Here is a 16,742-nt window from a genome sequence, read left to right as displayed (position 1 = left end):
AAGAATAGGTAAAAACTAAAAGACACATACATCGATTTTTACTTAGTGGAATTTGTTTAATTGTTTCTTCAATAATATATATAATTTATGTTGTTGGTAAAGAAATGCTTTAGTTGGACAAGTCGGTAAACTTAAACTTAAGAGGTATGTTTGGCAAATTGATCAAGGAAGAGCGGAAGGCGTTCTCCGTGGAGTGATTGAACTCGATGTTGAAGTTCCGAATGAGCCGGGCGATGCCCAGCTCCAGTTCCATGTCCACGATGCGCTTTCCCACGCACATCCGGGGGCCAAATCCGAAGGGAAGGAACACAAACGGATTCTTCAGCTTCAAATCATTCGCCGGGCACTCCCCTGTGGCGTCTGCGGCGTTACGAATCCACCGCTCTGGCAGGAACTCATTAGCTTTGGGGAAATGTTCCTCGCTTGATAGCAAGGACGTTGGAACCATTGAAATAAAGGTGCCAGCAGGCACTTGGTATCCACTTAAAACGCTGTCCTTAGCAGTAACTCGAACATTTCCGATAACCAGAGGATAAACCCGTTGTGACTCCTTGATGCAGGCACGTAGAAAGGGAACATTCTTCATCGATGCCTCAGTGAACTCGGAATCCTTCTGGGGCAGAACCTTCATGACCTCTTCCCGGAGTTTGGCCTGCTTCTCCGGATTCTTGGCAAGGCACAACAAGGCCGCAGTGAATGTGCTAGATGTCTGGAGAAAGAGAAACAATGAAATCAGGATAAACACTCCGTGATCTGAGGACGACGTACGGTATCCACCCCAGCCATTAGCATATCCATGGCCATAACCGTGGCCACCTTCTTGTCGACCTTCAGCAGCTTTTCGAGTACACTCTGCTCATTCTCCGGGCGAACAATTCCCTCTTTGGCCTCCTTCTCCAGACGTTCAACAGCTTCATCTACATAAGCGGAAGTTACTTCCTGAACACCATCGAGAGCTTTCATGAGTTTCATTAACTTCGGTGTTTTAAAGTAACGCCAGAGGGAGGGTTTGATCTCCAAATCGGCTGAGAGTTTGAAGAAATCCTCCAGATCCTTGAAAAGTTGTACGGCCTCGTCGTTTTTGGCCGACTCCTTGAGCAGACCCAGTTGCTTGTCCAATGCCACGACGGAGACTGACTCGAGGGTCCAGCGATTAATAATGTGTATGAAATCATCTGGAGCCTCCTGAGTGTTGACGTCACGAACTTCTTTAATACTTTGAATGGAGAATATCTCATTTCAGTATAGAATTCAATTAAATTGCAACTTTTACGTACCGTTGGACAAATTCCTGGTTCACTTGGGACATCTTCTTATAGTAGAGACGAACATTCTTCGGCTGCATGAGGACAGGATTTACAATGGATCGAAAGTCGCTCCAGGTCTTTCCTTGGGTAGGTATGATTCCCTCGACTCCCTGGAAGAAGTCCTTTCTATGCTTTTCCCGATGATAGCGAAGAGTATCGCTACCAGGCCGTTGGGGCCATACGCCCTCATTACGGAAAACCACCTCAAAGTCCTTGGGGTTGTAGGTGCTCAGAAATGATGGGCCTCCCAACATGCCTGGTAAATAGAATATGTTGCCATATTCCTCGTTCATGACCTTAAATATTTCTACAATGTCAAGTTTGCTATATTTTCCTCCTGGCATAAAATTCCGAATGGTGGGCAGAACCGGCGCCCGCGGAATTTGCTCGAAGGGACGAGCTTGCAGCCACTCGGCATCGTTCCTGGGCTGTGCTGCAACAGCTGTGGTCTGCCAACGCTGCAGAAGATTCAAATGGTTATTCCGATGTGATATCAGTGATTTTTTCATATATACTTACCAGCTGACTACTGATACAGATGGTCGCTTTTTGCGACTGAATCATAGATACACCGCTGCGCACTTTCAACATTTTGCTTCTATGGAACTTATTTCGTTAGCTGCCACTGCTAAACTGGTCTCCCCCTGGGCGATCGTTCTATTATGTAGCCACATAATCCAAGAACCCGAGAGAGCCAAATTGGATGATAGCAAAACAAGAGAGAGAGAGAGAGAGAGAGCGCCAAAACAGGTTTGCTGGAGCGTAAACAAAACAGAATTCAAATTGTAAACATAAAACATATATTTTAAATATAGACTGACATTGGATCGACTATGGAATACCGTTTTCCGGAAATACTAATGGTAAAGGAATTTAAGAATTTGTCCAGAGTTTCGCAGTCTTTTGAATCTTTTGATCACATTGGAAACTGTTGAAAAAATCCGATCAAATGAAGATCGAAAAAGTATACAATCCTTTATTTGACACTGAAGCAAATTAAACATACAAATTCTCATGTTCCATCTCTTAAAACAATTTCAATATTTGCACGCTTCTGGTGGTTCCCATTGCATCAGACTTCTTGGGCAAATTCAATTTATTGAGCATGACTCTGCTGGTAAAATTGTAAAAGTTTGGCCAAGATAATAGTACCAACAAACTAATCTTTAACGCTTTTTTATGTTATCTGACCGCAAAGAAAGGGAAACATTGATAAGGGGAACAACGTGAGAGTTTCAAATTGTTCAAGTATAATTTATTGGATACATAGAATGTAAATATGAATACTCGAATTGATGGCAGATGGCAGATGTTCAATTTCTCCGAATATATATTATAATAAAACATGACCTTGTTAATATTAATATGTATACGCGGGTATACATAAATACAAAAGTTCTGATTTGATTAAATTGTTTATTAAATCTCTTATCATCATAATCTTAGCACCTGAATATATACACCAATATATATATTGTTTTATTTTATCACAAAATACGCCGAATCAATTTTAAGTGAACAATGTTTTACCACCAAAATGCATTCGGTTTCTCACTCTTATATTTAACGCGATTCTCAGACTAGACCACTTTCCAAGTCAATGGAAATGTGCAGAGATCGTTATGATCCTAACGCCAAACAAAATAGAAACGGAATTGACATCATACCGTCCCATTAGTCTGTTGACAATATTGTCGAAAGTGTTTGAAAAAATACTATTGCGAATTTTGGACGAACTTTCCATCATTCCTGAATACCAATTCGGATTCAGGAGGGGTCACGGGACCCCTGAGCAATGTCACAGGTGCATTTCTTGATGTTCAACAAGCGTTCGATCGAGTCTGGCACAAAGGTTTGTTGTACAAGATAAAGAAATGGCTACCTGCTCCGTACCATTTATTAATCAAATCATATCTGGCTAGAAGATGCTTTTACGTGCAGCAGAAAACCGATAATTCATCACTACTTCTCATCAACGCAGGCGTCCCACAAGGAAGCCAATTGGGACCAATTCTCTACACCCTATATACGGCCGACATGCCAGTTACAAGCAACTGCATTCTTGCAACATATGCTGATGCTATAATGATGCTATAAATGAAGCTTCCGAACTCCTGCAGAGTGAGCTAAGCCTAGTCGAAGACTGGTTCCTTCGATGGAAACTTAAAATCAACTCCCTGAAGTCCGTCCAAATAACGTTTTCATTAAGACCAGGTAACTGCCCAAATGTTACACTTAACGGCTCCCCAAAGTAGATTAACATGGAAAAACCACATTAAAACAAGTCCTGGTTGATAAGTCGAAAATCAGAAACCACTTTGGAAAACAAAATTCGCCTCTACAAATCCATATTGAAGCCTGTTTGGACCTACGCTATACAGCTTTGGGGGACTGCTAGAAACTCAAATATTGAGATACTTCAGCGTTACCAATCAAAAACTTTGCGACACATTGTCAATGCTCCGTTTTACGTATCTACAAAGATCTTAATATTCCAACCATTAAAGAAGAAAGAAAGAAAACTAGTAAGAAATACATCGACAGACTCCACAACCACGAAAATAATTTAGCCCTAAGTCTATTAGACAATAGCTTAACAGTAAGAAGACTGAAAAGATACCACATTCTCGATCTCCCCGATAGATTAATCCATTGGGATCATTGGAAAACTGCTATTTATGTTAATTTAATATTAATTATACAATTTACTTATTGTTTAAACAGACGGATTGTAAATATAAAGAGAGAAAAAGAAAGAAAATATGTTAACAATGACTCAATTGGGCAAGTCCGTAAACTTGAACTTGAGTGGTATGTTGGGAAAGCTGATAAGTTCACTGCGGAAAGCGTTTTCCGTGGGGTGATTGAACTCGATGTTGAAGTTCCGAATGAGTCGGGCAATGCCCAGCTCTAGTTCCATGTCCGCGATGCGTTTTCCCACGCACATCCGTGGGCCAAATCCGAAGGGAAGGAATACAAAAGGATTCTTCAGCTTCAAATCATTAGCCGGGCACTCTGATGTGGCATCTGTGGAGTTACGCATCCACCGTTCTGGGAGGAACTTATCAGCCTGGGGGAAGTGTTCTCCGCTTGATAGCAAGCTCCCGGGAATCATCAGGACATTGGTGCCGGCTGGCACTTGGTAGCCACTCAGCACACTGTCCCGATTGAGAACTCTGCCGTTAATGACAACGAGAGGGTACAACCGATGGGACTCCTTGAGGCAGGCACGCAGGTACGGTACGTTATTCATGGACTCCACCGTGCACTCGGAGTCCTTGTCGGGAAGAACCTTCATTATCTCCTCTCGGAGCTTGGCCTGCTTCTCTGGATTCTTAGCCAAGCAGAGCAAGGCGGCTGCAAAAGTACTAGAGGTCTAGAAAGTATAACCCATTTAATTAATTTGATGATCATTCTGTGATCCAAAAACTACGTACGGTATCCACTCCGGCGATTAGCATATCCATTGCCATAACCGTGGCCACCTTCTTGTCGACCTTCAGCAGCTTTTCGAGTACACCCTGCTCATTCTCAGGATGGACAACACCCTGCTTAGCCTCCTTCTCCAGACGCTCTACTGCTTCATCAACATATGCGGATGTTATGTCCAGAAAGGAGTCGAGAATGCCCATCATCTTCATCAGCTTAGGTGTTTTAAAGTAACGCCAGGCGGAGGGCTTCAGCTCTAGATCCGCAGATAATGTAAAGAAATCTTTCAAGAGGTTGAAGAGCTCTGGGGCCTCGATTTTGTTGCCCGGGTCCTTGAGCAGTCCCAACTGCTTGTCCAGGGCCACGACGGAGACTGACTCGAGGGTCCAACGATTGATGGTGTCGATGAAGTCGTCAGGAACCTCCAGAGTGCTGGCATTCCGGATGGCTTTGATGCTTTCAATGGAACACATTGCTTTAGCACTTTATAGAAAATATATGTGGAATGGCTTACTACTTCACAAATTCCTGATTGACCTGCGAAACTTTCTTGAAGTAAGTCCTCACACTCTTCGGCTGCATGAGGACAGGATTTACAATCGATCGAAAGTCGAACCATGCCTTTCCTTTGGTGGGTGCGACGCCCTCAACGCCCTGGAAGTAATCCTTTCTATGCGTCTGACGGTGGTATGCCACAGTATGGAAAGCAGGCCGATCTGGCCACGAGCCCTCGTTCCGGAAGACAACCTCGAAATCCTTGGGATTGTGTGTAGTTAAGCGAGGCGGTGATCCCATTATTGCTGGCACACAGTAAATATTGCCATAATCCTCTCGCATGGCCATGCTCAACTGACCGAGGTCCATGTCCTTATATTTTCCACCTGGCATAAAAATTTTGGGTATCAGAGACATCACATTCGGCCGAGGAATGTGTTTGAAGGGAAGCGCCTGCTGCCATTCAGCATCGTCTCGTGGTAGAGCTGCGGCAGCTGTGGTCTGCCGACGCTGGAAAAGATCGAACTTGCTTCAAATAAATCATTGGAGAATTCTTTTCTCTAACCCGTTGGCCACAGAGCGGTACGACAGCGTTTTGCATGTGAGCTACGGCAATGCCACTACGGATTTTCAGCATATTTTTGCCTTTCTATTGTCTTTACTTGCTTGCAGTCAAGGAAACTCTGATTCCGCAGTCTAAGAGTTCTATTTATTTAAATGGTGCTGAAATGGTGCTGAACAATCAAAGACACGTGGAAACAATTTAATAGTTGTCATCAAGACAAGTCGAATAACGAATAACATATCGACTGAGCTATACTCTTTGGTGTGCTTCTTTTGTGGCATAAGAGCATTGGTTTGAAGCTCTAATGGTGGCAGAGATTGAACAAACATTGCCCCCGAAAATCTTTGTTTGATTTGAACTCTATTCCGAAAACACTTTCTGCTGTCCACAACATTTCAATTTTAGCTTTAAGTAATATGTATCTTCGAGCTATTCCAACTTAATTTTCTAATGAAAACTAAATACAAAGAGAATAATTAATGATTCAATTGTTCATAAGATTGGCTAATTTTTATCTGGCTAATTTTCTTCATGATTTTATTCTCAATATTTGTTACAAGTTAAAACGTATAAAATGAAATATACCTGAGAATTCCCTAGCAATTATTAAGCATCATTAATTAAGTATCACGATGACATGCAGAATATAACATCTAATCAGCCGAACAAGTCTATAAAATTGCCGGCCAACCTTTAGACGTTTTTTCTACCTAACTTTCCAAGAGATCACACAATTTCAATGAACTTGCATCAGAGTTGTTGGGAAAGGTAAGCCCACCATTCGAACACACCCAAAGATATTATTTATAAACTGCTATATATTATAAACCTGCTCAACCAGAAGATATTTAAATCATGTTTATTGGGATTTAATTAATTTATTTATTAAGCTGCAGGGCTGAGCAATGCGCAAATACAGTAAATCATGTATAGATATTTGTATGTATGTATGTATTTATATTCGTTCAAACACCAATTGATATGTTTTTGTTTTCTAATCAAATTAATTATTCACATAATTGCAATCCGATTATGCGTACTCTTGTACGGATTTATGTGTAGTATATAAATATATTCGTACAGATTAATGACTTACTATAAGTTTACAAATTAATTTAAATGTTGCACAAATCGTTTAGGGATATTTATTTATACATGACAATTTCCGCGCGAAACAATTTGGCACGCTAGGCAAAGATACAGATACAGATACAGATGCAGATGCAGATGCATTTATGTATGCATATACTCGTGTGTGTTTGAGATTATCGTTAATCCATTATATCGTTTATCGTAGTTGTTATCATGATGTATCATGTGTGTTGACTCTATGGACTAAATGTCTATGACAATTTCGTATAATAAATATAAGAAAATTGCTTTAAGAACTGAATTAGTCCTGGCTAGCCGACGACATCGATTGCTGATAGCTGCAGACAATCTTGGCCGCATCATTCATCATCTTGGCAGTGGAACGGACGAGGAACATCAGATGACACTCGTCGTAGACGGTCAGCTCGACCCGTGTGCGGACCAGCCCATGGAGGACGGTGGCCCGTTCCAGATCCAGCCAGCGCTGCAGGGCCAGCTCTCGCTCCTTGACGGAACCCGTGAGGGACACGTCCGACGGTCCCCACAGCACAAACTCCAGCACGGACTTGGCCTTGGACAGCGACTCGGCACGCTCCTGCTGCAGAATGTCCGCCAGAATGGGTGTGATTTTGGTGGCAGGCAGCATATCGGTCAACGCGGAATGGGCGCACTTGCAGAGCGTGCCCATGGGCTCATCATCTTCGTTGTTGTTGCTGTGGGGTAGAAGATCAATTAGTAATTTATTCCAGAAGGTAAGAAGCGGACTGGATTTACCCCTGCAGCACGCAGAGGCGCGCTTGCGAATCCTTGTTGTCCATGTCCTTGGACAGCACCACATTGGACAGACTCAACGGCGTCTCCTCGATGGCCTTGGCCTGCAGATTCTTCATCCCGTTGACCAGCTGCAGCATTATGAAGGCCACCTCTCGCGTCATCACGTCGTCGAATGCTGGCATGGCACTGGCACTGGCCGAGCCATCCTCTCCCGAACTGGTCGTGCCTATGGACTCCTCGTTCAAGGTACTCAGATTCTGCACAGAGACCACGTTCCTCAGGGCGCTGCTTGCGGCCCCGTCCTTCAGTCCGCTCAGGTTGGGAATGGAGCCGCGGAAGTTGAAGTTGCTCTTGTCCAGCACCTGGGACTTGCCCTTGAGTATGGCCCCGATCGACTGCAGCGTCTCCAGCTGCAGCCGCGGCAGCACCGAGATGGTGGCCTGCAGCAGAGTCACCTCCGTGGAGGGCATCAGCGGCAGTTGGTAGCTGGGCACCAGGTCGCAGAACTCGGTGATGGGATTGAGCACTTCACTGACGCCGCCGGTCAACTGGCTCAGGTCGCCACCCACGCCGGACAGCTGATTGCAGTCGGCGGACAGGGCCAGGGTGACGGGCGATGAGGTCCAGAGGGCCGCATGGAAGGCCTTCTTGCCCACCACAAATGCCTGGGCACCCTCCAAAATGGTAAAGTCCTCATAGCGCAAGTTAATGGCATTGGCCAGAGGTCGCAGGGCCGCCGGGACGACTGGAGTTTGCTGAAGCTGCAATGAGGTAAAAGATAAAGGCAAGTTCTACAGAAACTGTTGGGGATTTGCTCACCTGATCGAGCACCTGGGCGAGTGCCTCATGATTGGCCACCACCACGGCGGTGTAGTTATCCTCGATGGTCTTGTGCACGACACTGCGTCCCTTGCGCATGCGCAAACGATTCGTGGCCTTGCTGCGGTTCTTGTTTGCCTGTCGAATACAATAGAAGTAAGGATACGATGTCCAAGTCGGACAGTAGATCCACATACCTGTGGCATGCCCCAGACGCTGTCATTGATGTCCGTGGCCACATCGCCGCCTGCCTCGCTGCCGTAGTAGCTGTACGGCGCATAGATATCGAACTCGCCCACCTCGCTGCCCGCATACGATGCAGATATCATCCGTGGAATGTTGGCTAGCGAAGAGATTAGCTTAAATATAAAATATATTTTTTTAAGGGATAGCATGAACTTACCCAAGCTGTTGTTCAGTCCGTAGTGGCGCACGGGTCCGTATTCGCTGCGCGTGTAGCTGGATATGGAGGCCGTGTCCGAGTAGATATTGTTCCTGCGTGTGGCTTGGGTTAGGCGCTGTCCAGCCACAGCCGCCAGATCGATGTTGGTGCGTGTGGGCGGTGGCGGCGGCGTCGCTGCTGTGGCTGGTGCTGCGGCTCCAGTTGGTGGCTGGGGCGAGGTGCTGCCGTTGCCCATCTTCACGAACTCGTACAAGTTCTCGTAGTCGCGCTTGTCCTTCAGATAGCTGTCGATGGTGCTGTTGATCTTGCGCACCGAATCCTTCAGGCTGCTGCGCTGTGACGCCGTGTCCGTGGCGTCGTTGGAGCGCTGCTCGAAGATCTCCAGCTTGCTGGATATGGACATCTTCGTCTCGCTCTTCTTCTGCGGCTGCCGCTCAAATGTGCTCGTCCGACTGTTGCCCGTGGGGGTGACATTCAATGATTTGGCCAGACTCTCCTGTCCTTGGTTGTTCGTCTTGAGGGACGACTTGGTTGTATCCGTTGCTATATTCTCACCGTTTGACGAGCAAATGGAGATAGTATCGGTTAGTATTCCGCGCTTCCGCACCAGCTCCAGCTGCGCCTCGCGCTCCCTCATGCTGGCCGTACGCTCTGGCTTACGTGGTGCAATCGAGGAGCGGATTTCGCCTGAAGAATGGGAAGATGTGGATAATGTTTATTGCTAAAGTCTTTCTGTACCCCAAAGGTTGTGTCTCATCCTTTCACCCCATCTTTCTATGCTCATGCTTCCCTTCGTGTCGTAGCAGTGGCAAATGTTTGCTGTGCAAAATCAACACATAACAATTCTCTGTGGCTCTCCCCGACCACCTACTTGCCAGACAACCTGCGAGTTCTAATTGCGATTTTGACCCAAATTCGTGCCAAATTACAATTCGCACAGTGCTCTGGCCAGGCTGGCTGGCGCTCGGTTGAGTCTGGCATTGGAGATGGCTAACAAATGGCTGCCAGGTGCAGCAGCAGCAGGTGTAACAAGTTCTTGCCGCATTCACACTGACCGCAAAGTGTCAGGCGGTAAGAAATGGGTCGGTCGGTCGGTAGTTTCACCAGTTCTAACGCTTTTCTCCCTCTCTCTCTCTCTCTCTCTCTTATGGTCTCCCATCAACATGTGGTTACCTCATTGGCTTAACCTGGCCTAAAACCTAGCTGGGATCTGGAACTGGCTTCGGCTTCTGGCTTCTGGCTCTGACTTATTTTCATTTCGATTTTTGTTGCTGCTGCGAGCAGCGCTCATCTGTTCAACTATTTTGCTCTCTGGCTTTGGCCACTTAACCCAGTTAAAGCCGGGTAAATGGATGGCTGAATGGCTGGCTCAATGGCTCCGTGGCTCATCATCATGTGGATGTGGCGGATATGGTCATAAGTGGCTCTCTGCGAGTGTGTGTGTGTGTGTGTGTGTTTGTGTGTGCCCGTTATATTGATTAAAATGCGTAACTTGTTCTGAGTTTGGTTTTGGTTTCGGGTTCTACTTTCAGCCATGATGTCGATGAGGTGCTGCTCATGCTGTTGCTTTTACCATTAAAGGTGATTTCATTCGTGTTCTGGTTTCTCGCTGGTGGCTTCTGGCCTGCAATTGGAGTCAACAAGTTGTTGCCCCAAAGTGCGGGAAGTAGGTGAAGTGGCTCTCGGAGACGTGAAGTCCCTTCCAGGTTGTCATTTTGAAGGTCGCTCTGATTTCGGAACGTGATTTGCTTACGCTTTCTTTTGGAATGCCATCGAACCAACCCACGCCCACGCCCACGCATCCACGGATTTTGGGTCAGATTTCCATGAATTTGAAGTGTGTGCCACAAATGGTGTCCAGATCCCCCTGCAACACTTACCCAAATTGGCATAGACATTGTCGGCCTTCAGCTTGATGGAGCCGCTGGCTGTGGTGGCAGAGTCCATGCTGCTGCCACTCAGCGTGGCCGTCAGCTCGGTCTTCTGCTTGCGTCGCAGTTCGGCGCTCTTGGGCGGCGGTGGGCGTGCCGGCTTGTTGGCCTCATGGGCACGCTGTCCCTCGCTGGCGCGTAGCGGCGGTGCGGGGGGTTTCGCAGTGACCACGGCCACCGTCTGGGCGGACACCGTGTCGCTGGTCTTGGTGATGTCCTTGACCACCTCCACAGCTGTGGGATTGATGTCAATCGGATGGATGATGACGAGCCGCGGCTTGCCGGGCACACTGCCATCGTCGCCCGTGCAAATCTCCGTGTAGATGCTCGAGTCCTTCTTGTGGAGCTGGGAATCCGAGGACTTGCTGCCGCCATTGCTGCCCATGCGCAGGAATTTCTTGATGGAGAACTTGGACTTTTGCTTCTGCGGCGGCGAGGCATTCGCCGCTGGCGACTTCTTGCTGTCCGCCAGTCCGGCAGCGGCCAGGCACTCCTCGGACATCGACAGGTGCCGCTGGTTGCGCGGCGTCGGCTCTGGGGTGAGTGGCTGCTTCAGGTTCACCACGGAGCTGGCGGACTGCAGCTGCAGCTGCTTGGCCGCATTCGCCCGCTGCATCACGAAGGTGTTGAGGCTGCGGAACTTGGGATTGATAACGGCCCGCTCGCGCTTGTCCTTCTCCCGAATGACGGGTGCTCCGCCGGCCACCGGCAGCGGTGGCTTCCTCGTGTACAGACTGCTATTGATGGCTGCTGCTGCTGTTGCACCTGTGGACTGAGTGGGTTGAGTGGGCTGACTGGTCTGTGGTGGAGTCTCCCCTGTCTGTGTCTCACTGCTGCTGCTGGCTGACGTGGCCTTTGGCGCTGGCTTGGGCGATGACGATGGCGAAGACAGCGATGGCTCCGTTGCGGCCACCTTCGAGGCCTGCTCGAACTCAACTACCAGGCTGTAGTCGCGCTCCGGCGTGGGCGGTGCGCTTAGCTTTGGCTCTGGCGGCGGATTCGGGGCTTTGCCCTTCTTTAGCTTTGCCTCCGCATCTTTCGCTGAGTCAGCTGCGATGCCAGAGGCCAGCAGCAGATTCTCGCTCGACTTGGAGATGGCCGACTGCAGCTGTGTGATGAACTGCTGCTCGGCGCAGCTCGGCTGCCGCTTGCTGCCCACCAGGAAGGTCTTTAGTGGCGTGTTGCCAGTGTTGAGGCTGCCTCCAGGACTATTGTTGCTGCTGCTGCTGCTGCTGACGAGCGGCTTGGCTGGCAGCTCGGGCTTCTTGAGCCCGTGCAGGAATGAAGGTCGTGCATCCATCTTCATGGGCGGTGGCGGCGACTTGGGCAGCGCTGGCAGCTGCTGTCCCGTGGCTTCCGTCTCCTTCTGTTGCTGTTGCTGTTGCTGCTGTTGTTGCTGTTGCTGTTGCTGCTGCTTCTGCTCCAGGCTGTTGTCCGGATCGGCGCTGCCATCGGGTTCGCCGTGCAGCTCCCGACTCTTTACTGCTGGCTTGGGCGCGGCCTGGTCTCCAATTTGTATGTCCTCGTAGTCAGAGTTGTTGGTGCTGGCGCTGAGTTTTTTCTCCACCAGCAGCTGGCTGGCTGCCGCCCCTCCCTTGGCAGCACCCGCATTCTTGTACTCGCTGCCGATGCTGATGCCAATGCCCGAGTCCGACTCGCTGCGGATCATGTTGTAGGCGTTCTCCTCGTCCGAGCTGCCGTCGAAGCTGCTGCCGGTGGAGTCCAGGGCATCGTCCGAGCTGCATTTGGTCACGATCAGGCCGTCGGAGGTGATTTTGCTGGTCATGAAGTTGCCCTCGTGCAGATTGTAGCTGGCGGCACGCGTCTTCGAGCTGAGCAGCATGTCCGTGATGTACTGGGAGCTCGAGTAGTGGGCCGTGTTCGAGCTGCTGTCCGCCTGGGCGCTGGCCACGCCCACCTGCTCACTGTACTTGCCATCGGGCAGATTCTCGTAGCTGAGTTGAGTCTCCACGACGTCGTAGTAGGCCGACACTCCATTCTCCGTGTCCGAGCAGTTGCTGTCCGTGTCGGAGTACTTGTGGCAGACATTCACCCGCGGCTTGGCATGATCCTTGGTTATGGGCGCGTTCCGCGCGATTGGCTTCTTAAGGTCGAGAAATGGCTTCGGCGAGTCGCTCAGCGCGCTCAGCTCGAATTTGATTTTGTTGCAACCAGCAGTCGAGGGTGCACTTGCCACCGTGGCAGTGGCCGCTGCCGCTGTGATCTGTTCGCTTTGCTTTTGCTTCTGCTCCAGCGTCTCGGAGATCTCATCCAGCAGTGACTTTTCCATGGCTCTCTCTATGGGTGGACTGGCCTTGCCATCCCTCGAGCATGTGGCTGTTGATGTGGCTGTTGCTGCTGCTGTTGGTGTTCCCTTTGCTGGCGTCACCTTGGTCATGGTTAGTGTGGGTGTTAGGGTGGTGGTCACTTTCTTGGTGCCAACACTGGCTGTTCCTGTCACCGTGCTGCTGCTGCTGCTGCTGCTGCTGCTGCTCTTGATGGCTGTGGTAATTGTGACCGTCTTGGCCTTGGCTGTGCTGCCAGATGTTGCCGCTGTCACGGATGCTGCCGCAGTGCTTTTGCTCTCCTGGGGAGCACCCTTTGGCGGTGCAGGCGCTGGCGCTGTTGCCCCCTTGGATCCCTTTAGGGGCTGGCCAAAGGGCATCACATTGATGGTGAGCGTTTGCTTCTTGCCCTCCTTGTCCACCTGGGGGGCGCCCAGCTTGAGGGCGGCAAACGATTTCTTAATGTTCTCCTCGGCATCGCCCAGCAGATTGCCATTGTTCATGTTGAAGTCGGTGTTGGCACGCGTAATCCGCTTGAGCTCCACAGTTTCCTCATCGTCCGTCTCCGTGATGGCCATGTCATCGTGTTCGTTGCCGAGATTCATAAAGTCATGATCGTCATCGTCGTCGTCATCATCCGACCATTCCCCCCCATAGCCAATGATTTCGTGCAGCTGCTTGGGGAAGCAAACTTTGCCGCTCTTGGCGCTGCTGTGGCTGCCACCGCTGGACTTGCCGCTGGAGGAGCTGCTGCTGCTGCTGCTGCTGCCGCCGCCGCTGGTCAAACGCACCCCAAAGGCCTTCTTGATGATGCTCTTGGCCGGTGTCCTGTGCTTGTTAGGATAGTCCGCCTTGGGCTGCACCTCGGGCTGCTTGTGCTGACTGCTGCCGCCCAGCTTGGAGGCGGCTGCTGCTGCGGCTGCCTTGTGCTCGTCCTTGGACTTAAAGCAGTTGGAGCACAGATCCTTCTTCCACGCATTCTGCGTAAAGTGTGAGCAAATGGAGGACGACATGTTGCTGTTGCTTGTGGCTGTTGCAAGTTGTGGCTGTTACTCCCGTACAACAACCTTAGGCCATATTCTGCAGGAGAGAGAGAGAGAGAGAAATGGCTGAGTAATGGCACATGTATGCTGTTGGCACATAAACTTGAAGACTTAAGAGTAAATTAAACTTTCTTTCTGCAAATACACGTATTGCACAAGTCCTCCAATTAACTTTCACTCTCCTTGGACGCCACCAACAGGCGCATGACTCAATATCGATTGGGCAACAGCCAAAGCCAAAGCTAAAGCCAAAGACTGTTCGGCAATTGCTGGCTGACTGGTGGCGGACATGTGGTCATCCAGCATCCAAAATCATTGCCAGGCCAGCGGAGGCAACTTATCAATCAATCTTCATCTTGATAATGGAATTATTGAAATTTTGCCTGCTGCTGCTGCTGCTGCTGACAATGATGATGTTGCAAAGAGACGGCTATTTATGGCTTGGTGTATTGATTCCGCAAGGATGGGAATAGACTCATAATTAACTGTGCTTGTCACATCCATCAGCAGTCCCCCCCCCACACCATCAGCCCTCTGTTGTGTAATCGCTGCCGGCTACTAGCTGCCTCTTTTTGTTAGTTAGTTGCTTCGTCTTACAATGTTTGCATTTGATTTTGTCGCATGCCTGCAAATGACTTTCTAAAGTGACATGCCCCGCCCCGCCCCGCCCCGCATGCAAGCCGCATGCCACATGCAACATGTGCACAAAAACCAAGGAAATTCAAACAAAATCAACAGACAGCCAGAAAGCTGGAATAATTAATGGCTTTATTTGGTTAGAGCTTCTGGGCAAACGGGTTTCCTTTTCGTGGAGGCATCCAAACAATAATAATAAATTCTGATTGTTTCCTTAGTCATCTAAGGAGTGTTTTGTGGTTCTTAAAAACTTTGAAACAAATCTAATTATTTAATCAAATGAAGTTCATATCTTTAGATCGAAATGTGTTTCTTTTTGTATTATTCATGTGCAGCTGTTTTACTCTCCCATGCTGCGATTATATCAGCTAATTGTTGGGTCTGTTTATTTCGTATCTTCCACCAAGTATTGCTCACTTCACTCAAAGAAAGATCTAATTATTCTGCTACCAAATTATGGCTGGTTAGCTGCAGAGCTCTCCAAATTGGATACCCCAAATATGGCGCTCTAACTGTGGGATTCTGCTCGTAGGCATATCATGGAAAGATCTTTGAATACTCCACCGAATTATGGAAGTAGTTAAGTTCTGTTGAGAATCTAATTATGTATACGGCACCAACTGATGACAATCTACAAATTGGAGTCACTCAAGATGGAACTCTTGTTCTTTGGCAGCAAAGCTATGGATTTCCATTCCATTCCATTCCATTCCTAACTGAAGCTCGCTTTGTTCCGCAAGATCTCATGAGAGTGCCGCCCAGTCCGGGGCGTTTCCACTGCACCACTTTACAGCACCAGCAGCTGAGCACTAACCATGTAACAATCTTTATGTCTTTAAGCCATTAACTTCTGTATATGGCTAAAAGTGTGTGTGTGTCTGTGTGTGTGTGTCACGTACTTAAACGCCTAATTGGGAAAGTGTTTGCTGGTGTTGCTGCTGCTGACAGCGTATGCGGCAACACCCACCAAGACAACAATGAGAATGACAACAGCAACTGCAACAACAATAACAAACGATGCCACAGTTTTGGGGGCATCTCTCGGTTCACATTTATCAACGCCAACACCAAGGAAAGTTGACCCATTGTTAAGTGTTTGCCGGCGTTTTAAGCCTCTTCTGCCACGCTTGATTTCTGCATCAGCTGCTGCTGGAGATGATGCCTCAGCCAGAGCCTGCCACTGCTGCCACTGCTGCTCTGGGGGTCTCCAGTTTTGGGTCAGCATTTTGACTAGACGTTAATATGCATAAATCTTGGCTTTGTGCAATGCGGTCGCAGGAAAAACAATTGGCATCAGCTCTTGGCAGCGTGGCAAAAGGGGGGATATGGATAGGGGCAAAGCAGAGCATGGCCAATTGCATAACTGTGGCTGCTAAATGTTGCTGCCGTGTTTTTGTTTCTCTCTCTCTCTCTCTCTCTGTGTCTCTCCCTCTGCTGCCCCGTATTGTTACACATAAATTGTAGACTTGGCCCGCGGTTTGGTTGCCGTTTGACTTGACTTTAGTTTACTTTACGTCTATTTCTGTTACTGTTTCGGTTTTGGTTTCGGTTGTTTTTTTTTTGTTTTTTGTTAATTGTTTTGCATTTTTTGTCTCTTCTTTCACTCATTTGCATTTTGCAGTTGCGGCATCGATTGGCCAGCTATTTATGGCCACTGCCAATGAGATAGCACAGAGCTGTGCCCATTCTCATGGGAGCTGTGGAAAGCAGCAGCCCGCGGATCAGAGATCGCCGATGCATTGCGCAGTGTTCAATCATCCGGTGTATGATTGAGCGAAAAAGTGAAACACATTTGGCTGATGCTCTGTCAAAGGCACAACAAATGCAGAAAATGCTCAACAAATTGTGGGGGGGCCATTTGGCCATTTGGCCATATAGGGGAGTAGTTTGTCCAAGACTTGATGCGCCTCCTGCTGAAGATGGCAGTGGCAGAGAGCCGCTCTCTGAAGTGGAATGCTGGCAA

General features: G+C 48.5%; 3 protein-coding genes across 3 annotated transcripts in view; all 3 read right to left on the bottom strand.

Annotated features, from left to right (window-relative positions):
* Positions 1-94: 94 nt before the first annotated feature.
* LOC117589654 (probable cytochrome P450 12a4, mitochondrial) lies at positions 95-1,935 on the bottom strand. The gene is made up of 4 exons (XM_034281788.1): positions 1,827-1,935; positions 1,278-1,765; positions 769-1,216; positions 95-709 (listed from the first exon to the last, which is right to left on the bottom strand). The coding sequence occupies exons 1-4, from the start codon at positions 1,896-1,898 to the stop codon at positions 110-112; spliced, it is 1,608 nt and encodes a 535-aa protein (XP_034137679.1). The 5' UTR covers positions 1,899-1,935; the 3' UTR covers positions 95-109.
* Positions 1,936-4,027: 2,092 nt separating this feature from the next.
* Positions 4,028-5,902, bottom strand: LOC117589652 (probable cytochrome P450 12a4, mitochondrial). Its single transcript, XM_034281785.1, has 4 exons — positions 5,797-5,902; positions 5,251-5,741; positions 4,745-5,192; positions 4,028-4,683 (listed from the first exon to the last, which is right to left on the bottom strand). Exons 1-4 carry the CDS (start codon positions 5,866-5,868, stop codon positions 4,084-4,086), a joined length of 1,611 nt encoding a protein of 536 aa, XP_034137676.1. The 5' UTR covers positions 5,869-5,902; the 3' UTR covers positions 4,028-4,083.
* Positions 5,903-6,910: 1,008 nt separating this feature from the next.
* Positions 6,911-16,742, bottom strand: part of LOC117589651 (serine-rich adhesin for platelets) — a 34,366-nt gene continuing 24,534 nt past the window's right edge. The window contains exons 3-8 of the mRNA XM_034281784.1: positions 10,765-14,180; positions 8,885-9,571; positions 8,679-8,824; positions 8,482-8,619; positions 7,663-8,423; positions 6,911-7,601 (exon numbers count right to left, since the gene is read on the bottom strand). Of these exons, the coding sequence (XP_034137675.1) occupies positions 7,190-7,601; positions 7,663-8,423; positions 8,482-8,619; positions 8,679-8,824; positions 8,885-9,571; positions 10,765-14,113 (5,493 nt within the window). The 5' untranslated portion in view covers positions 14,114-14,180 and the 3' untranslated portion in view covers positions 6,911-7,189. The remainder of the gene's footprint in view (positions 7,602-7,662; positions 8,424-8,481; positions 8,620-8,678; positions 8,825-8,884; positions 9,572-10,764; positions 14,181-16,742) is intronic.

The sequence above is a fragment of the Drosophila guanche genome, unplaced genomic scaffold, assembly GCF_900245975.1.
Source record: "Drosophila guanche unplaced genomic scaffold, DGUA_6, whole genome shotgun sequence".
Lineage (NCBI taxonomy): Eukaryota > Metazoa > Arthropoda > Insecta > Diptera > Drosophilidae > Drosophila > Drosophila guanche.
This window is presented reverse-complemented; position numbering and strand designations above follow the sequence as displayed.